Below are 22,283 nucleotides of genomic sequence, written 5' to 3' on the forward strand. Positions count from 1 at the left end.
GATAGAAATGTTTTGGAATAAGAGAGTGGCAGTGGCTGAACAAATCTGTGAATATATTAAAAATCACTGAATTGTACTTTTTTTTTAATGCTTTATCCCTGAACCACATCCCAGGGTCTCACTAAGTTGCTTAGGGCCTTGCTAAGTTGCTGGGGCTGAGCCCAAACTTGTGATGCTCCTGCCTCAGCCTCCGGAGTATCTGGGATTACAGGTGTGTCACTGCATCCGGCTGAATTAAACATCTTTAAATAGTTTGTTATATGAATATATTTCAACTAAACCTTAGCAAGAGGAACCTACTAGGCTGCTAGTGCAGTTCCTCGTCTGAATACAGGATGACACCACCTTTTCTGGTTGAGATTCACAAGAGATGTGTTGGAAAGTGCTTTTAACTCAAGGCCACAAATAAGGATTCCATAAATTTTGGCAATTATTCATTGAGATTATTCATGATGAAAGTGGATTTTCTATTTTTCCTTCTACTTTGTGAATGTCATGATTTTTTTCAGAAAGTATTTAATCATTTTCTATTGTAATTAGAAAAAAAAGTAATAAAAGTATGCCTCACGTCCTGATTTTAGTCACACTGGGCTATTTAGACAGTACTGAAATGAACCATGAAATTCTAGGGTAGTAGTCAAAGGAAGTTATAAGAGGAAAAGCAACTGGTATTTCTGAGTGCAATGGCATTATTAAAAATTGGTACCAGAGAATCGTCTTAAAATTCTCATTTCTCTTAATATAAAATGTAGGCCCCAAATTTCAATTCAGTTTTCCATGCACAGACTGATTTTTACACCATATTTGTTACACCAAAGTGTTTTGGTGCTAAAAACATTCCCTGCACATTCTCAGAATTACTAGCACTCTAGTAAAACCCTTTGGATAATTTGAAGTAAATAAACTAAATTAAAAAAAAAAAAAAAAAGCCAGGCATGGTGGTGCATTTCTGCAATCCCAGGCTCTTGGGAGGCTGAGGCAGGAAGATCTCAAGTTTGAGGCCAGCTTGGGGAAACTTAGTGAGACCCTCAGGAACTCAGTGAGGCCCTGTCTCAAAATAATAATAATAATAAAAAGGGCTGGGATGTGGCTCAGCAGTTAAGCACCCCTGGGTTCAATCCTCAGTACCACAAATCATCATCATCATCATCATCATGTAATAATATATAATAGTTATAATATAAAGCCTAAAAGGGTGCCTTCAAAACAGCGGGTTGAAGAGTCACATTCATTCTTCCGTTTACTCTGCAAAACAGTAACTGCATGGCATTTAAATATTATAGTACCATAAACTGACCCACTTTTCTGTTATCAAAACATATATGACACTTCCAACCAGCCTTCTTAAGCCAAAGAAAATATCAAGCAAGTGAAATTTTGCTGACCTTGCTCCCAGTGTAAAATACAAACATCAAATCTCTCTTCTAATACTTTCTTAGGAATTGTATATTAAACCCTTCACACCAACTTTTTATTGTATGGTACTTATAACAATATATTCATGTATAATTTTGGCAAGATTTGAAATTAAATTTCTTCAGTTGAATAAACATTTGTCTGACATTTAATGAAATCCATTTATAAAGTACATGTTTGAGGAAATGTTGAAGGAACATGAGATAAATATGATTAAGAGGAAATAATTCAACCAAGTATGAACATTTAAGTTATTTTGTACAAATTTACACAAAATGTATCATAAACACACAAAAACCAGAACTAAGTAAGTATATAAAACAGTTCAAAAACAAAAAAATAGTGAGAAAACCTTGCTAGTTTGTTTGAAACTTTGTCTTTTATAATTTTTTCCCCCCTTAGTAACAGGGATTGAACTCAGGGGTACTCGACCACTGAGCCACATCCCCAGCCTTAATTTGTATTTTATTTAGCAACAGGGTCTCACTGAGTTGGTTAGGGCCACTAAGTTGCCGAAGCTGGCTTTGAACTCGTGATTCTTCTATGATAGCCTCCCAAGCTGCTGGATTATAGGTGTGCACTACTGTGCCCAGCTGAAATTATTCATCTTTTAGATTAAATGCTTTACCTCCTATACTTAAAATAGTGATTTCCATAGTAATTTGTTTTGAGGTTGCAGATGGACAGCATGTCTTTATTTTTTATTATTATTAATTTATTTTTTTGTAGTTGTAGGGGGATAGAACGCCTTTGTTTATTATTTTTAAGTGGTGCTAAGGATGGAACACAGTGTTTCATACATGCTAGGCAAGTGTTCTACCACTGAGCAACAGCCCTTGCCCTGAAATAGTAATGTTTTTAAAAGACAAACCACTTCTCAAATGCAAGGATTAATAAATACTTGCAAAGCGATTCCCTAAATCATTGTGTATTTGTTAATGAATACAAATCCAGAACACAATCTGAAATTATCTAAGAAAATTATTTAAATAAGACTCAATTTCTGAGATAGTCAAAGAGAAAATTTAAATCTTATTTATATACAAAGTTTTGTTCACAAGTGGGTTTTTGTTGATATGCTTTGAAAAAAACGAATCCTATCGCCATTCCTGTGCTGGACACAAAGGGACCCTGAATGATTTCAAGGAAAATCACTGAATAGAAATAGTTAAAGCAATATTTCAAGGAAAACCAATATATAGAAAAATAAAGTAATTGCTAAAATTACAAATCATGTTTGTTTTGAACTCATGGAAGTTTTCATTATTTAGTTCACAGCCTCTAGAGAAGAGCTCTACAATATTAACCTTTCTGCTCATTAACAATGACAGATTTTTATCTGCAGACAAGTAACAGAATCCATTTTCCCTGACAAATCCCCCTCAGATCATAGACATCTGCTTCCACAAGTAAGTTCTTCACACGTCCGCTCATGAAGAAAAATTTTCCACATCTAGTACACCTGCTTTCCTCCTTCACCTGAAATCAGATTCTGAGTTACTCAGTGACAAACTTATTATTGGATAACTCTGTCCAAACGTACTGATAACAGATGAAAGAATAAACATAGGGCTGGGGCTGGGACTTAGCAGTAGAGCGCTCGCCTAGCACGTGAGAGGCCCTGGGTTCAATCCTCAGCACCACATAAAATTAATTTTATTAAATAAAGGTATTGTGTCCATCTACACTAAAAAATATAAATATTTAAAAAAGAATAAATGTGATAATATCTGAAGCCAAATCTCAATTGACAATAAGGATTTGTTTACATTTGACCACCGTGGGAGGCAGCTATGAAAGATGCTTTATCTTGATTGATGATTCCATAAATAGCTACTTTTTCCAAAGCTGTTAAATTTCACATGCCATGCATTTCAAAGTGAGGACCTGTAAGTTTAAAAGCCTGACTTTGATAAGTGAACATCCCATAAAAAGAAAGTCAGAGATCTCTGTTTTATTCCCCCTTTCTGGACAAAACACAGAAGACCTGAGGCTGTACTACACAGGATGACCCCTCACACGCCAGTCCCAGAAGCACAGGCTGAGGATGACATGTAGGGAATATTTCTTGTAAGAAACTCACTATATAAATACCTACCCTATTCATATCTGTATTTATCTCAGAGCGTCGCAGCAAAAATTCTGCCACACAATTTCTATTAATAGCCTTAAAAGTTGCAAATTTTTCTGCCTGTACTGGGGATTGAACCCAGGGACTCTACCAATACCTTCCTAGCCCTTTGATTATTTTTCATTTTGAGTCAGGGTCTCACTAAGTTGACCAGGCTGTCCTCAAATTTGCAATCCTCCTGCCTTGGCCACCACAGTCCCTGGGATTACAGGGGCATGCCACCCACCGCACCTGGTAGAAAATGTTTTCTTATCATGTGGACACTTTCAATTTCTTTTTCTTGGCCTTCAGTACAGGAGGAAGAGAAATCTTAAAGGCTGTCCTGAAATGAGAGAGAGAGAAGACTTTAAATGCTCTCAACCTCTAAACTTGAGCCACACACATAACCTCAAAGATACTTACTCACACGTGGTACAGATAGGGCTGAAATTGCAGAATACTGTAAATAAAAAAATAAAAACAGAATGGTTTAAAAACTACATAGTTGGGATCTTTTCTGCCCTTCCAACATATAAAAAAGAAAGAAAGAAAGAAATGAGGCCCATGAACTTACTTGACAAACACACTGAGCAGACATAGCCGATTTCAATGAGATTCCGATGACAGAAGCAGGCAGCCCTGTAGTCAACATGAACTGGGGGCGGGAGGATTAACTGAGATCTCTGATCTTGATCAGGAAGAAAAACCCACTGTTTAAAAAAGAAAGAAAAAAGAAACTTTTACTTAGAATATTTGGAAAAAATAACCAGGAGTCAGAATACATAACAGGTACCAGCCAGCCAACATTAAGGAGGATGCTAAGCCAAGCCTTTCCTTAAAAGTCTACTGACAAATGCATTTTTATTCACTCAGCCCACAATGAACAGCTCCAGCCACAGGCACTGTTTTATAAATTTGGCCACATGAGACACTGCACAGGCATTACAGGGTCTGAGGACCACCAGACTCCAGCCTTCCAAGCTCGGAAACCCAAAGCCACCTGCTTACTCCTCCCCTTGAGTCACTGTCCCTGCTCCCAACCATCTGGGTGACCCACGTGGCAGGCGCTGCTGCAATCTCCTTACCAGTAGATACTGCACAAGGGACGGCATCTGAGGCACTTTCAGGTACAGTCCTCCTGTGATGTCACAAGCCTGCAAGACACACAAAGGGCTCTGCCAATCTAGCACTTCTGGGCCTTTCCAGGGGGACGGAATTCCCACCAGTGACTCTCCAGGCCTACAAAAGGTCCAGCTGGTGCATGAAGTTCATTGACTCATCTAACAACTGTTTTCAAGCACTACCACATGCCACGTCCCTGGCTCAGGGACTATGGCAGTAAACAAGACGAACAGTGTCATCCTCAGGAACTGGTGCCTTAGTGCTTTCAAAAGATTAGGAATAGGGCTGGGGCTGGGACTAAGCAGTGGAGCGCTTGCCTAGCATGCATGAGGCACTGGGTTCAATCCTCAGCACCACATAAAAATAAAATAAAGGTATTGTGTCCACCTACCAAAAAAAAAAAAAAAAAAAAAAAATATATATATATATATATATATATATATATATAATTTAAAAAAAGATCAGGAGTAAATGAGACCAGGCAGGATGGCATGCCAGTAACCTCAGCAACTCAGGAGGATGAGGCAGGAGGATCACAAGCTCAAGGCCAGCCTCAGCAACTTATTGAGATTTTGTCTCAAAATAAAAATTTTAAAAGGGGGATCAGCTGGGGCTGTAGCTCAGGGGTAGAGTGCCCCTGAATCAAACCCCAGTACCCAGCCCCCCAAAAGAGAGCGAATTGAGTTAGTAAATACAAGAATAACTTTACAGCTTTATGATCATTTCTATGAAGAAAAATGAAATAGGGTAGTTACAGAAGGCTTCCTAGGAGGCGACAGAGGCAGGGATCGAGCATAGGCAGAGAGCAGGCCACTCATGCACCGAGGAACAGGGACCGTGTGGTGCAGTGAGTCCGGAGCTGCTGGGTTTTCGGGCAACAGCCAGGAGGCTGGGGGGTGGGACTCAGGTCTGCAGGCTCTCAGCAGGCAAGACCTGGACCCTGGCAAAGGACCCAGGTAGAATCCTGTGTGATTTGACACCAAGGGAGGGTTTTTAGGAAGCAAGTTACATCATCTTATTTACATTTTGAAAGCTCCATTCTTTTTTTTCCTGTATACTAGGTACAGGAGCTGAACGCAGGGACACTCGACCACTGGACCACATCCCCAGCCCTGTTTTGCATTTAATTATAGAGACAGGGTCTCACTGAGTTGTTTAGTGCCTCACTAAGTTGCTGAGGCTGGCTTTGAACTTGTGATCCTCCTGCCTCGGCCTCCTGAGCTGCTGGGATTACAGTTGTGGGCCACCGTGCCCAGCGAAAGCTCCACTCTTACTGCTATAGTGAGAACCAACTTTGGCAGGAGAGGGTACGCCTCAAAGCTATTGTAGTCACCTACTGAAGGGAGGGACTCGGGATGTATTTAAAAAGAATCTAAAGGATTTACCAGGAGATATAAAAGGAGAGGCAGAGGAGACAAGTAAGAGCTGGCTGGGGCTTGACCGCTCAGTGACATTGCCTCTTGCTGAGATGGGCTGCCACTGGGGCAAGAAAAGGCTGTGTAAAAAAAGCTCTCCCGTGGGGACCTAAGTTTAAGTGACATCCGGATGTCCAAGAGGATATTCTATGAACACGAATGAATATGTAAGCCTGGAGCCCAGAGGAGCAGCTGGGCCTGGAGCAGGGACACAAAGGCAAGAGATGGGGCCAGAACTCGTTTTCAGTCATGGCAGAAGCAAGATCTTGGAGCTGACACCGTGTAGACTGAAATGTGCAACTAAAAAATGCAATCAATCTTTCTGATATTTAAATATTGAAATAAAGTCGTGTGTGCAAGATTACATATACATAAGTGGCTTAAATAACAAATGAAGGTATGCCAAGTACCCTCATCTGATCATTACATTATATACCTATATAAAAATGTCACATTGTATGAACTCCATAAATATGCACATATACTATGTATCAAGTAAAAATAAAAACACGCCTGTAATTCCAGAGGCTTGGGAGGCTGAGATAGGAGGACAGCAAGTTCCAAGCCAGCCTCAACAACTTAGTGAGGCCCTCAGTAACTTAGCGAGAACCTGTCCCAAAACAAAAAATGAAAAGGGCTAATGATGTGGCTCAGTGGTTAAGCATCCCTGGGTTCAATCCCCAGTACAAAATAAGTTTAAAAGTCATTCTTTTAGTAGCATTTAATTTAACATAGCCACAGTATTATCATTTTAACACTACTCAAAGTTACTCTTTGTAATTATCAACATCAAGAATTGTTTTAAAACATACCTGTTGGAGAAGTCCTGAATCGGAGTCTAAAACGCAGGCATCGATCAGAATATTCTGAAAGGGATTTTTTGAAAATATTACAGAAACAATACCAATAATGACTCTTTTATGCATATCACTTTTTCTTTTTTTTGGTACTGGGGATCAAACCTAGGGGCACTTTACCACTGAGCTACATCTCCAGCCTCTTTTTAATTTTTTTATGTTGAAATAGGATCTCGATAAATTGCTCAGGCTGGTCTTGAACTTGTGATCCTCAGCCTTCCAAGTTGCTGGGATTATAGGTGTGTACCACTGCAACTGGCCTATCTTTAAAAAAAAAAAAAAAAAAAAAAAAATATATATATATATATATATATATGCTTTAGTTGTAGTTGGACACAATACCTTTATTTTATTTTTATGTGATGCTGGGGATCAAACCCAGTGCCCCGCACGTGCTAGGCAAGCGCTCTACTGCTGAGCCACAACCCCAGCCCTGGCCTATCTTTTTTAAACCTGTCAAAGAAAAATATATTAGTTATATTCATCTGAGCATCTTTACTGTTTTTAAACTCAAAATATTGAATCTTTAAATGCCTCACTAAAGAGAGAAAAACATAGGCAAGGTTTATGCAGAAAACTGCCAAATCCCAGTCAGGCACAACACTCAGAACTGTAAGACAGCTACTTGGGAGGCTGAGGCAGGAGGATCGGAAGTCCCAGGCCAGCCCGGGCAACATAGCAAAACCCTGTCTCAAAATTTAAAAATGTTTAAAAAGGGCTAGGGACGTAGCTTAGTGGTAGAGTACCTGTGCTGAATCTCTATGACCGCAAAATAAAAAGTAAAAACAAAAAAAAACGGAAAGGAAAGGAAACTGTAAACCAGGGATTGTTGGCTGGGGGCCAAGGATGGACTAAAGATTCCCTGAAAACAATGACACTGCATGAAAATCCACAGGAGGGCACAGTATTCTGGGGACCCAACTCATTCTCAGGGGTTCTAGGACATAAAACAGATGTGACTGGTTTCCAGCAAAGATCCTGGATTCCTGATCCATTAATAAGACTCTTCACACAGAATGCCCCAAGAAGGTCATTCAAATGACAGAGTCCTTCAATGTGAAACAAATGTCCTTGAAGAGGAAAGCTCTCAACTCACCTGTTTCTGTGCTGCGAAGATGACATTCATGAAGTTCATGTACTGCAGTGCGCTGTCTTCTGCAGCCTTAATAACCTAAAAACCAAGGCCCCGTTAATATCTCTCAGAGTGTCCCTGGACTCCCACTTAAAAGTCACAACCAATACTGTTTTCCCGATTTGTCTTCCTATTTCCATTTTTAAATACTAAAGTAAAAGATGGCAGCAGACTTGCCCCTAACCCTTCCCCCTGAGACGACCCTTGTGACAGTTTGAGCATGCTCCCAGAGAGCACCCCTGCAGACCAACACAGCGCACAGAGGGGCTCCACTGGTGTCCTACACCTGACTATCAGTCCATGATACATGGAGGGAAGAGATCTTCTTACATCAATGAAATAAAACAGCTGTGTGTCACTTAACGACGGGGATAAGTTCCTAGGAATGAGTCACTGGGTAATTCTGCTGTTTGAACATTGTAAAGTGAACTTTTCATACATCTAGATGGTACCCATCTACCATATGGCAACAGGGTCTATACCTTGTATATGCAGTCCACACTGACAAAACACCACCATGCAGAGCATGAGTACATATGGTACTTCTTGCTGACTTCTCAGATTTCTAGTATTTAACCAATTATCTGCAGAGGACATTTAAGCAGTTTCCAATTCTCTCTTAAACGATGTTCAGATGGCACCCTCACGTACCCTTTGCTCAGCTCCCTGATTGCCTCCAGAAGACTGCTAGTGTATGCACTGATTTTTTTCCCCTTCAGTACTGGGAACTGAACCCAGCGCCTCACACATGCCAGGTGGGCACTCTACCACTGGGCTACATCCCAGCCTTTTTGTTTAGATTTTGGTACCAGGGATTGAACCCAGAGGTGCTTTACCACTGAGCCACATTTCCAGACTTTTTTTTATTTAGAGACAGGGTCTCACTAAGTTGCTTGGGGCCTCATTAAGTTGCTGAGGCTGGCTTTGAACTTGCGATTCTCTTCACTCAGCCTCCTGGATCACTGGGATTACAGGTGTATGTCACCATGCCCAGCCTTTTCCTTTTAATATACTTTTTTTAGTTGTTGATAGACGTTTATTTATTTATACAAAGTGCTGAGAATCGAACCCAGTGCCTCACACATGACAGACATGTGTGCTACTGCTGAGCTCCAGCCCCAGCCGCCTTTTGCTTTTTGAAACAGGTTCTCCCTTCATTGTTGGCTCATGGCTGGCCTTGAACTTTCGATCCTCCTGCCTCAGCCTCCCAAGTGCTAGGATTACAGGTGTGCACCATATCCAGGCACACACTTAATTTTGATACAGATCATAAACCAAAAATCTTATCAATGTATCCTCTCATCAGCAGAGCATGAAAACAACCAATCTAGCCAAAAACAGCTGCACACATCTGTAATCCTAGCTACTCAGGAGGCTGGGGCATGAGGCTCTTAAGTTTGAGGCTAAAGATGAACTCAGTGGATAAGCCTCCGGTTCAATCCCCAATATTACAGAGAGAGAGAGAGAGAGAGAGAGAGAGAGAGAGAGAAAGAACACAACCAATCCCTAACAACTGCCAGCAACCCCAGGAACTGCCATGGTTTTTCTCATTTGTGCTAAGCAACAATGAAAATTCCATTACCTGCAATGTTTCTGCTTACCAGTCAAGCTGAACATTTTCTTTTTCCTTTTTTGGTACTGGGAATTGAACCCAAGGTCACTTAGCTACTGAACCACATCCCTACCTCTTTTTTTGGGGGGACAGAGTCTCAGTAAGTCCTTAGGCCCTCGCTAATTTTCCTGAGGTTGGTCCTGAATTTGTGATCCTCCTACCTCAGCCTCGGAGTCACTGGGATTACCACAGGCATGTACCCTGCACCCAGCTCAGGCTGAACATTTTCAAATGCTAGAACTGGCCACTTGCATTCTTCTTTTGCAGGCTCATTTTTTTTTTTAATATTTACTTTTTAGTTGTAGTTGGACACAATACCTTTATTTTATTTATTTATTTTTATGTGGTGCTGAGGATCAAACTCAGGGCCTCACACAAGCCAGGCAAGGGCTCTACCACTGAGCCAAAACCCCAGCCCTCATTTTCTTTTTCTACCTGTTTTTCTAGAGTGAAAGTTTAAAAAGTTTGACTTTTAAAGATTAGCTTTTAATAAGAGTTCTTTTTTTGTTGTTGTTTTAGAAATACAACATTAATTCTCTATAATGTAATTATACTGAAAAATACTTTTTTGTTTGTCTTTGTTTTGAGGGTTTTATTTACTTATTTCTTTTTTTGAGGAGTAAAGCCCTCCCTAAGTTCCATGCTTAATAAAGTACTTGCCTCTCAAGATTATCAAAGGATATTTTCTCTTAGCATTTTTGTGACTCAAAATTTAATACTACAAGGTCTAATCTTTGGTAGGACAGATTTAGGTATCAGTAGTGAGACAGGGATCTTCTTTGTTTTGCCCCAAACATCCAATGGGCAGGCTCAGCACTTTTTCTTGAATAATCAATTTTTTCTAGTTTAAGTGTCCTTTGTCCCAAGCCATCCTTTGGTAGGAATGTGGATTCATTTTTGGACTCCAGGCTTTCCCAAATATTTGCTGCTACTGTGCCAATGCCACACTGTCACTGTGGCCTCACTTTTAATGACTTACAGGGCACGCTCATTTATTTATTTTTTAGTTGTCAGTGGACCTTTATTTGTTTATTTATATGTGGTGCTGAGGATGCAACCCAGAGTCTCACCCATGCCAGGCAAGTGTTCTACCACTGAGACACAACCCCAGCCCTCCACATCCTATTTATTATTCCCTTTTAGAAAGAACCTATTTCCTTTCACTTATTCTTCACTTATTAAATAGCTAAATTTTTAAAAAATCTCTCCAGCCTACAAGGAAAAAAAAAAAAATTCACTGATTTTCTGACAGATTGCATTGAATATTCAGTGTGATTTTAGAAAAACTCACATCTAACAATTAAATATGGCTCTCCATTTATTTAATTTTTTAAAAAATGTTCTTAGTTATACTCCATTTAATTTTTTTATTTCAAAATTTTAGTGTTTTTTATTGTCAATTTACATAATGCCTGTTTAAATTAATTCTACTTTTTTTCTTTTATTTTAAATGGGTCTTATTCCTACTATTTTCCAATTTAGGTAGTCATATATAAACATACTATTAACTTTTTTTTTTTAATATTTATTTTTTAGTTTTTCGGCGGACACAACATCTTTGTTTGTATGTGGTGCTGAGGATTGAACCTGGGCCACACACATGCCAGGAGAGCGCGCTACAGCTTGAGCCACATCCCCAGCCCCATATTATTAACTTTTTAAATCTTACCAATATCCTTGATTTCATCTCCTGATTATCTATAAAGAGATAAAAACATTACAACTTAATTGAATAACAAAGTAGCTTATCAAACATGTATGGTTATGACTGCTGTTAAATGAATAACAACATAACTTATTAAGCATATGAAACATATGGTTTTCCAACTAAGTTTAAACATTCCCCCAAATAGACAATGGTAAAATAAGCACTATTACAGTTCCATAAAAAAGTGCTCTTACCTTTAACTTCCTTGTTCATTCTGTGAATGTCTTAATTTCTTAATATTAAGGAAAACAAAAATTATTTTATTTCATAAATACTTATAATAAATAAAAAAAAAAACTTAAATATTAGTTAAATAAACTCAGCAACCAGCTAGATGAAAAAAAAGAAATGGTGATAAGACACACAAGAGTGATGAGGCTTTTTGATTACTACCTTTGTAATCATTCTTTGTTTCAAATGATTAAAACTACTAACATCTGCCGGCGGTGGCACACACCTATAATTCCAGTGGCTCAAGAGGCTGAGGCAGGAGTTTTGCAAGTTCAAAGCCAACCTCAGCAACTTAGCAACATCCTGTCTCAAAATAAAATATTTTAAAAAGGCTGGGAATGTGGACTCAGTGTTTAGGTGCCCCTGGTTCAATCCCTGCTACCAAAGGAAAAAAAAAAATTACATCTGATTGTCCTAATTTAATAAAAAAATTGGGGGGTTTTAGTTGGACACAAGCGATCTGCCAGAGTCACAGCCCAGCCTGACTGTCCTATTATTATCCAATGCATCCTAGATCTGAATACTGCAATATACAAATCAATAAACCAATCAAATGAGATAAGATTTTAAAACCATACAAAGATGATCAGGCAACCTGAGTCAAAGTCTAGAACACAGGAATCATCTGGTACTGTCCTAAAAAATAAAAGCAAAAGGACTGGGGCACAGCTCAGGGGCACAGCATTTTCCTAGCATAAATGAAGTTCTGAGTTCAATCCCTAGTACTGCAAAATAATAACAATACAATTGCTTAACACAGACAGTGCTGGGCCTTCCGATAAGTGCACTAGCCTGTGGGAAGGGGCAGCTCACTAAGCTCACAGGTCAGTAAACAGCTTCTAAAGTTAAACACTGTTTCCAACTCAAGACCGAAAATTTTTAAAAATGCCACCTTATCAAAATTAGAAACAAGAAAGCATCTGAAAAAGCGTTTGTTGCAGGCATAAGGACATTCGGGAGGAACTGGAGTTCATTCTTCCCTCATTTTAAAGTTTTATAGGTGATCTCAAAGCCAAGACAAACTATATACCTTAAATTATCATACTGACCACTTCAGAACCCTCAGGCTTTAGAGACACCCAAGGTCTAAGAAATGCCGGGAGGTTAAACACACTCATCACAGAAGACTGTTTCCAAGCAAGTCAAACACCAGGATACAGCAGAGGGCTTTGGCCAGGGATCCCGCCAGCAGAGTTTCTGTATGTTGACCCTTGATGTCACCTACAAATAATAAAAAGCATTAAAGACGGAATATTTAAGTACTTTCTTCAACTAAAGCCATTTTTCAAACTGAAGTGTTCGTGAGTGAAAAAAAATGATCATATTTTCAGGTTGGGTTTAAAAACAGCAACTTGTTCCCAGTTATACTTAAAAAAACAACTTTGAAACCTTTTCTCAACTTAAAATATCCAGGTGCTTGGTTCAGGCTGAAATAAGGGTGGGGCTCCAGTCTGGGATGGTAAGAAAGTTCTAGAGATGGGTGGTGTGAAGACTGCTCAGCCGCGGCACAGTAACATAATGAGCTATACACTTAAAAACTGTTAAAATGGTAAATTTTAAATTAAAAATTCTAAAAATCAGTAAATAGTAAATTTCATCTAGATTTTACTGTAATGAAAAGCTTTCAAAAAATGTTTAATTATGGGGCTGTGGCTGGGGCTCTAGTGGTTGAGTGCTCGCCTAGCTCGTGCAGGGACCTGGGTTCGATCCTCAGTACCACATATAAACAAAGTTATTGTGTGCAACTACAACTAAAAAAATAAATAAATATCTTTTTAAAAAATTTAATTATGAAGGCTGGGGTGTGGCTCAATGGAAGAGTACTTGTCTAGCAAATATGCCCTGGGTTTGATCCCCGGCACTGAAGGAAAAAAAAAAAAAAGGTGAATTTTGTGATCCTGTTGTTATCTTGAAAGGTTCAAGATTAACCATCTAAGCCAGCACAATGGCACATACCTGTAATCCCAGCAGCTCATGAGACTGAGACAGGAGGATCATGAGTTCAAAGCCAGACTCAGCAACTTGGTGAGACCCTGTCTCTAAATTAAATAAAATTTAAAAGGGCTTGGGATGTGGCTCAGTGGTTAAGTGCTCGTGTTCAATCCCTGATACCAAAAAGTAAATAAATAAATAACCATCTACATTGCACGAAATGTCACATATGGGGATAAGGATGTGGATCAGTGGTGAGCACTTGCCTAGCATACATGAGGTCCTGGGTTCCAGCCTCAGCATCAGAAATAAAATTAAAATTTTAAAATGTCATGTATAACTATAGACAGCCTGGACAGGAACGGGGTTGAGGCTCCCTGCCACCTTTTCCCACTTCTTCCACTGTCCACTGAGGCTAGTCAGTAGAGAGCAGAGAACCCCTTTCCTCTCCTTATGAGAAACAGAGGCAGTCTACTATTTGTTTGATGCCATGGGTAAAAACAGAGAGTTTTCTATTTGTTTTGTGGTAATAGGAATGAACCCAAGAGTGATTTATATCTCCAAATCCTTCTATTTTTTATATTGAGACAGAGTCTCACTAAGGTGCTATGGCTGGCCTTAAAACTTCTCTAGCCTTAGCCTCCCAAATCCCTGGGTTTACAGGTGTGTGCCACCACATATGGCCGGAAAAGGTCACTCTTAAGAAATCAAAATCCAAAACCTGCAACTCAAGAGGGTGAGGAGCCCAGAATTACACTGTGTAAAGGGGACTGTAGCTGGTCCAGGAGATGCTGGAGATCAAACCTAGAGCCTCAAGCATGCTAGGCAAGCACTCTTCTCTCTACCTATGACTCCAGGCCAAGGACCCAGGAAAGGTGGTAAAGATTAAACAAAAAAGTTGACCCTATCCTGGAGGCCAGTGATTCTCAAAGCAAGATTCTGGAACCCGCTATAGGAACACTGCCTGGGAACTCAGAAATTCAAATTCTTGGGTTCTCCCCCTGTACTCTGCTTTAATAAGCCTTCAACTGATTTTTTTTTTTTGCAGAGAAACTACTGGGTATTGAACCCAGGGGCATTTAACCACTGAGCCACATCTCCAGCCCTTTTTTATTTTAAGATAGGGTCTCACCAAGTTGCTTAGGGCCTCCCTAAATTACTGAGGCTATCTTTGATCCCATGAACTTCCTGGCTCAGCCTCCCAAGCCATCGGGATTACATGCGTGCACTGCTGAGCCCAGCTCCTCCAAATGATTCTTAATAGCTTTATTGAGGTATGATTTATAGACCACAAAACTCAGTCCTACTCAATTATTCCTACAAAGTTTACAGCTGTGCAGCCATCGCCACAATCCAATCTCCACACAGCTTCCATCACCTGAGATCCCAGAGCCATCAGTGGTCACCCCTTGTCCTTCCAGCCCTGGGCAGAAACTTCTGTGTCTGAAGCCCCCTTTTCTGTCCATGTGGCTCTGACACACACTAAGGTCTGACAAAGCCACAACTGCAGACAACAGGCAACCTGTAAAGGCCTATGAGGCTGCTGAGATGGGTGTGAGGAGAAGGGAGGGGTCAACAATGAAACTTTGCATCTGGAGACACAGGTGGATTTGGGGACCAACAGGAGGTGGCAACGGTGGTGTCCTTGAGGGCAAGGATAATGGAATCTGGGCAATGTGAAGGAGATTGGGGGGCACTGAAATGGAGACCAGGAAGTTTGAAAGAAAGTCTAGGCTTGAGACAAAGACTGGCACACGTTCCTGTATAAATGACAATAAAAGGCAAAGGTGGATGAGAACGGTCAGAGGAAAAAAGGAAAGGAATAAAACCACGTGCAAAACACATGCACACACACAAGCAGATATGTGCGGGAACAAGATGAAGGAAAAGCTAGAAACGGAGACTAGGAAAGAATGGTCCATAAAAGAGGAAAACCAGGTCAACAGAACATCCCCTGAAATAGGCTGCTCAGAGTTGCAAGAAGCAGCAGCAGCTGGTCAGAGGTGTCGAGGCTGTAGAGCCAAATACTGCGCAGACTGGGTGAGAGATTCCCAGAAAGAAAAGGAAGAGGGAGAGTGTGCAAGCAGACCGCACAGGAGCCTCAAATCTTTGCTGTGAAGGCCTAAAGGGCCTCCCAAATCAAGTCCATTACCAAAATAATAGCCATGAAAATAAAAACTGTTACTTTTGGTCATCAGATCCTTAATTTCTTCAACGATAACTTCATTTGCTGCTGTTAAGAGCTCATATTTTCCATCTTTACTGCCCGAAGGATTCAATTCAGAAGGAAAGTTGCTAGAGTCTCCGAAGAAGTCTCCAAGTCGCCCATTCTTCCCAGGATACAGAAACCGACTGAAATAGCAGAGAAAAGAACTCTAAGTTACAGCAACAAGACTCACTGCCCTCCTCTCACTCATGATCAGAATGAAATTCAGAAAAAACAAAATCATACCAATTCTGGACTCACAAGATTCTATCTACTGTAATAATTTCATTTTTAAAAAAATACATAAAACAGGCACATTGGTAAATATTTCACTTGTCACCACGGAATATTTTACTGGTTCCATTGCTTCTGGAAAAATGTGAGGAGATAAAGGCTGAGCGCATACTCAGTGGCAGAGCACTTGCCCAGCATGCTGAGGCCGTGGGCTAGGCCCCAGCACCACAACAGAAAAATGACATGAGGGTACTGGGCCACAGACCCCTGAGACACCTCAGATGACAATCAGAAGATGTCACATCAAATTCTAACTCACTGCTAAGTTATTATTTGAGCTCTACACTATCTACCCCAGTAATAAAGATTTAGTCCCTGGGTTCCTGAAAAAGATTCTCCGGCACCTATAACTCTTAGAATAAACATGCAGAGGATACATTTGATTTCATTTTTGAAAACTAAAAATGCTGCCAGTTATACCATTTACTGGTATCTTAACAAAAACAACATCATATTTCTTATCCAATTCTGAGAAAAATACACAGCAAGGATGGGAACCGAAGTCTGTACTTGGTGCCCTGGACTCTTGTTCCACCAAAGGAAGTATAACTCTTAACAATTAAGGTAATTAGAAAAGTATCCAAGGACCTCTAAGAGTCACTACCATCGTGATGTGACAGTTAAGATAGAGAAGAGCTGGAGCTTATAATGGGAACCTGATCATACAGTCAGTACATAATGTGCCAAGTAAACATGGTCAGCAGCACTCATGAAAAATACATAGAAAAATCTACACGTATCTACACTCTCATGCACCATCTGGTAGTGAGTCTAACAACCCGTTTTGTTCTGTTTTTGTTTGGGGATTAAACCCAGGGGTACTTAACCACTGAGCCATATCCCCTGTCTTTTTTTTATTTTGAGACGGGGTCTCAATAAGTTGCTTAGGGCCTCACTATGTTGCTGAGGCTGGTCTCAAACATGCAATCCTTCTGCCTCAGTTTCTGGATTTTCCAGGATTACAAGTATGTGTCACAGCACCCGGTCAGAACCAACGTTGCTGCTGCTCATGGTCACACCAGGAGAGGCAGGCAGAGCTGTCCTGGCTGAAAGGAGCATGACCACACATGCAGTGGAATCTGCCTTTTGGGGAAGAGCGATAAGGAAGGAGCTGGGAGTTGCCAGCCTGGTTGTTTGTTATTCTTCCTAGACAATATAGTTGATTTGTGTAAATGAAATGTGTCACTGTGCAAGTCAACTTTTTATCAGTGTTCTTACATATTGAAATGCACGTGCACTACTGTTCACCACAACCAGAAAATTTTATTTTATAATATAGACTAGAAACAGCACATCCCAACTGGCACAAAAACCTCAAAAATGTCAAGCAATGAACACAGAGTGGTCCTAAGAGTTACGCATACCTTTCTTGAATGTGACTTGCTATCACAGCAAGCTTGTTGGAACGATTCATGAATAAATGGGAGTTTCCTAGCACCATCACGGCGTCCATGCATCTAGATAAAGTGAACTGTGGAACAAACAGGAGACATGGGGACAACAGGCTCACTCTCCAATAACTCAGATTACAGAATGACTCTAAAGATACAGCAGCATAAGAGGCAGCACAGGGAGCTCCTACGTGGTGGCAGAACAGTTCCATTTCTTCATTGTGGTGTGGTTAAACAAACCCATTCAAAGGATAAAACTGCACAACAGTACAAAAACACACCAACACCCATAATGAGTGCACAAGAACCAGCCTTCTAAGTAAGGTCTGAGTGCCCTGGTTTTGATACTATGCCACAGTTGTGTAAGATGTCACAACTGGGGGAATCAGGAATGAGCCACGGGACTACTCTCCACCATGTTTAAAGTCTCCCGTCAGCCTATGATAACGTTTTCTTTTCTTTTCTTTTTTTTTTTTGGTAGTGCTAGACATTGAACCCAGGACCTTGTGTATGAGAGGCAAGCACTCTGCCAACTGTGCTTTCTCTCCAGCCCAGACTATGATAATTTTTTAAACGACTACTTACTATATAAGTCAATTTATTAAATGTTCAGAAAAGGCAATATAGACACAAAAGGCAAATCTGACAAAAAACTTGTATCTAGAGTTTATAAAGAGATCTCAAAACACAAGCCACCTGCAGCTTGGGACGGAGGCAGAAATTGACTATAAACAGGCCTGAGAGAACTTCAGGTGACAAAAGAAATGTTCTAAAATGGGATTGTGGTGCTCATTACACAACTTCACTAACTTACTAAAAAGTCACAGAAGTGTTATGTTATAATTTATGTAAATTATACCTCAGTAAAGCCAGTTTTTTTTTTTAAGTTACAGTTGGACACAATACCTTTATTTTATTTATTTATTTTTATGTGGTTCTGAGGATCAAACCCAGGGCCTCACAAGTGCTAAGCAAGCCCTCTACCTCTGAGCCACAACCCCAGCCCCAAGCCAGGTTTTTTTAAAGTGATATAAACATATACAAATTAAAACAGAAATATCCAAAGGCCTCCTCCAGCCATCTTACCTGAGATTCCTTTAATGCTTGCTTTCCCCACCAAATTGGGTTGGCATCAACTATGATAACCAGAAGATTCAATTCATCTTCTGAAAACATTAACAAGAAATGAAATTTAAAAACATTTGCTGCATAAAAATGAATCAAAGCTGACATTCCCAATGTGTACAATAAATCCACTACATGCCTCTAAATGTTTATCTTCTTATTTTTTAAAAAAAATTTTTGTATAGTTATAGATGGACAGCATGCCTTTATTTTATTTATTTATGTGGTACTGAGGATGGAACCCAATGCCTCACACATGCTAGTCAAGTGCTCTGCCACTGAGCTACAACCCCAGCCCCATATTTATCCTCTTATAAGATTAACAGAAAGCCACGTTGTTTTAAAGGTTTAAGCTCAGACGGCCCTTGCCTGCTCCCTACTCTGCTGCATGCTCTAGAATACCATGAGCCATATTTCATCAAACCTCAGGCAATATGGATTATGAAATATGCACACACACACCCCTTTTGGGCTGGGGATCAAACCCAGGGCACTTTACCCCTGAGCTACATCCCCAGTCCTTTTAGCTTTTTGAGACAGGATCTAAGTTGCTTAGGACTTCACTTAAATTGCTGAGGCTGGCCTTGAACTTGCCATCCTTCTGCCTTAGCTTCCCAAGTTGCTGGGATTACAGCATGCTCCAGCACGCCTGGCAAAATGTGCCCTTATTTAAGGAACCACTAAGAAAGAAAAAAAAAAAAATGCTGCCATCTTCATTGTAGGACACCATATGGCTTTCAGCAAAGGCAGGGATTTCTGTCTGGTTCACAACTTATCCTCAGCTCCTAGCACACAACAAGTGATCAGTAACTATCTACTCAATGAACCTAAAGTTATTCACACTTTAAATGTCTGATTAGGGACAGAAAATCTTGAATAACCAGTAGTACAATCACCAGTGAGAGAACCACAGGCACAGAGGTGAAGGGGAAGCCCAGAGTCACCTTGGCTCAACAATCATCCAGTCACCTCGCAGCAAACCAACTGAACATGGAACCAATTTTTAAAAAGTAAAAACCAAAAGGGGAAGATCAATTTCTGTGTAAAGAATTTACTATGAAAAGGAATCATTCCACTTTCCAATTGTGAAAGACAAGACACAATTAAACAGGCTACCGTAACGTAGTACTCACTCAACATTTACAGTAAGCACCAGTACTGGCTGTTGGGGTCTTGAGTCCATGTCCACAGAGCTAGACTTTTAACTGAGGTGGCAGACAGGTGAACACCTGAGTGTACTGGAATGAGAAGCCGAGGGTGCTCCTGTGATATGCAGAGCAGTGACGCCCTTCCTACCTCTGCACCCTCCTTCCTGTGATTCCCTCTCCTATATCAGGATAATCCTCTCCCATTTTTGTTTCTGCATATCCAAAATCCTAGTTACTTTTCAAAGTCTCAAACCAGCCAGGCATGGTGGCACATGCCTGTAATCCCAGCATCTCGGAGGCTGAGACAGGAGGATCACAGTTCAAAGTCAGCCTCAGCAAAAAGCAAGGCACTACACAACTCAGTGAGACTCTGTCTCTAAATAAAATACAAAAACCAGACTGGGGATGTGGCTCAGTGGTCAAGTGCCCCTGAATTCAATTCCGGGCACCCCCCGCCAAAAAAGTCCCAAACCAGTGTAACCTCTTTCTTCCAGAGGTGATGGCCCTCCCATCTTGGGGGCTGGGAGGTTCCAGCCTGCTCCACACTAGGCACTGGCATCTATGATCCCACAACCCCATTCCATCCTGACTGCAACCCAGCAAGGGACATAGTACTGCTGTCTTTCATCAGTTATAATATGAACCCCCTCCTTTTAAAAACCTAGATAGTATCCTACAATTAAGATTGGCAGCATTTTTTTTCCTGAGTGATATTGCACATTTCGTAATGCATATTATCTTAGTTTTGATAAATATGGTATATAGTATCCCTATTTTGCAAATGAATGTAACTTGTTCTAAGTCACACGGACTCTTAGCAAGTGGAAAAACCAATTTGTTGACTCTAAAGACTGACACTTCAGGGCTGGGGATGTGGCTCAAGAGGTAGCGCTCGCCTGGCGTGCGTGTGGCCTGGGTTTGATTCTCAGCACCACATGCAAAGATGCTGTGTCCGCCGAAAACTGAAAAATAAATATTAAAAAAAAAAAAAAGACTGACACTTCAGGGGCTGGGGCTCAGCAGTAGAGCGCTCGCCTGGTAAGGCACTGGGTTCGATCCTCAGCACCACATAAAAATAAATAAATAAAATAAAGGTATTGTGTCCAACTACAACTAAAAAATAAATATTCTTTAAAAAAACATTATTAAAAAAAAAAAAGACTGACACTTCATGGCCCACTGTCTTCCCTCTGCCTACCACCAACACCACTATCTAACTCTCTTCTAGTGACATTTGACACCAACTGTGTTTCTGATTTCTCTTCCTAATACTGCCTGCTGGACTAGACACCTTAAGGAATAATGATTTTTTTTCTTTTGCTATCCCAGGTTGAGATAATCCCTGTAAATCACATAATGAAGCACCAAGCCCTGAAGCTAACTGTGCCTGCTGCAGACCCCTCCATACCCCACAGCCTGTAAGCCTTTGTCTTAATTCGCCCTCAGGCCCCAACATAAAATCCTCAGGCTTTTCAGTCCTTGCTACTGCCTAAAATTTTGAGAAAGAGGAAAAAAAATGTGGTCTGTCAGAAGTATGGCTCTACACACTGCAATGTCCTGTAAATTTCCTTCTGTTTCTCTACCTTACTTGCAAACCAGAAATGCCAGGCCTGTATCCTTCACAGGGTTGTGAGGCCAGTGAAAACGGATAAAGGGAGTATGATCCATTGTCCTCACCTCTCAGTGGACCTCCCAAAGTTTAGTGTTGCCCCTCACAATTCACCTTCCACACAGCAGCCAAGTGATCTTTTAAAATTGGAAATCAAATCAAAAGTCTTTGCTTAAAACCCTGAAACGGCTTCGTAAAATAAAGCCCACAAGACCCTTCATGATTTGCATGACCAAAATCCAGCTCATTCTCAAGCTCATTCATTTCACTCCTATTTCTTCAAGACATCATGGCCCTATAATTGGTAGTTTAATGTATGGATGAAAGTCTCTCCACCTTCCTCTACCAAGCTCCCTGTTTCTCTCTTCTCAGTGTAAACTGGTAATTCGACCAACCACAGGGACTTTGCATTTGAAATGTACTTCCCGCAGAATTTCACAGTCATTCGAGTTCCACTATGTCGCTTTTTTCTGGACTCCCAATGAAGTAGCTCCTCCTTGATCATAGTCCCCACAACGTCCTTTTATATTTCCTTTTACATTGTCTCACAACTCTTGTTACCCTTTGGGATTTTATTTACTAGCCGAATACCCCTCTTGCTCACAGTGACCTCCTCAAGCATCCCCGTCCTCCACGTTTTCTACCCTTAGTGCCCAGCGCAGAAAATACTGCCTGGCGCACAAGCGATCCAAAAGTAGCTCCTGAATGAATGGAAGGACACACGGGCTCCTCCGCTAAAACTCAGAGGGGTTCCATCCTGCCCAAAGACGCACTCTGCTTGGCAGGTCCGGGCCAGGCCCACTCCGCCCAGCCCCGGGTCGGGTCCCTCCCTGCGCGGCCCTCACCGTCAGACACCATTGCGACCCCGTCCCTCTGCGCAGAGAACTAGCGGTCGAGCGAGCGCTCTGGAGCCAGCGAACCCTAACTTCCGGCGCCGCCGAGTGACGCACGCGTGGAGGGTCCCGGGCGCTCGCG

General features: G+C 40.9%; 1 protein-coding gene across 2 annotated transcripts; it reads right to left on the reverse strand.

Annotated features, from left to right (window-relative positions):
* Positions 1–1,428: 1,428 nt before the first annotated feature.
* Positions 1,429–22,241, reverse strand: Gtf2h3 (general transcription factor IIH subunit 3). 2 transcript variants are annotated; one of them, XM_026402954.2, is made up of 14 exons: positions 22,154–22,241; positions 18,513–18,592; positions 17,400–17,506; positions 15,721–15,887; positions 12,762–12,824; positions 11,567–11,596; positions 11,334–11,362; positions 8,017–8,091; positions 6,876–6,929; positions 4,612–4,680; positions 4,101–4,236; positions 3,950–3,986; positions 3,779–3,869; positions 1,429–2,895 (listed from the first exon to the last, which is right to left on the reverse strand). In XM_026402954.2, the coding sequence occupies exons 1-13, from the start codon at positions 22,164–22,166 to the stop codon at positions 3,800–3,802; spliced, it is 930 nt and encodes a 309-aa protein (XP_026258739.2). In that variant the 5' UTR covers positions 22,167–22,241; the 3' UTR covers positions 1,429–2,895; positions 3,779–3,799. The 2 variants fall into 2 exon arrangements, with proteins under 2 accessions (XP_026258739.2, XP_026258740.2); XM_026402955.2 differs by having other exon boundaries at positions 1,429–3,303.
* Positions 22,242–22,283: the final 42 nt, after the last annotated feature.

This window comes from Urocitellus parryii, chromosome 3, assembly GCF_045843805.1.
Source record: "Urocitellus parryii isolate mUroPar1 chromosome 3, mUroPar1.hap1, whole genome shotgun sequence".
Lineage (NCBI taxonomy): Eukaryota > Metazoa > Chordata > Mammalia > Rodentia > Sciuridae > Urocitellus > Urocitellus parryii.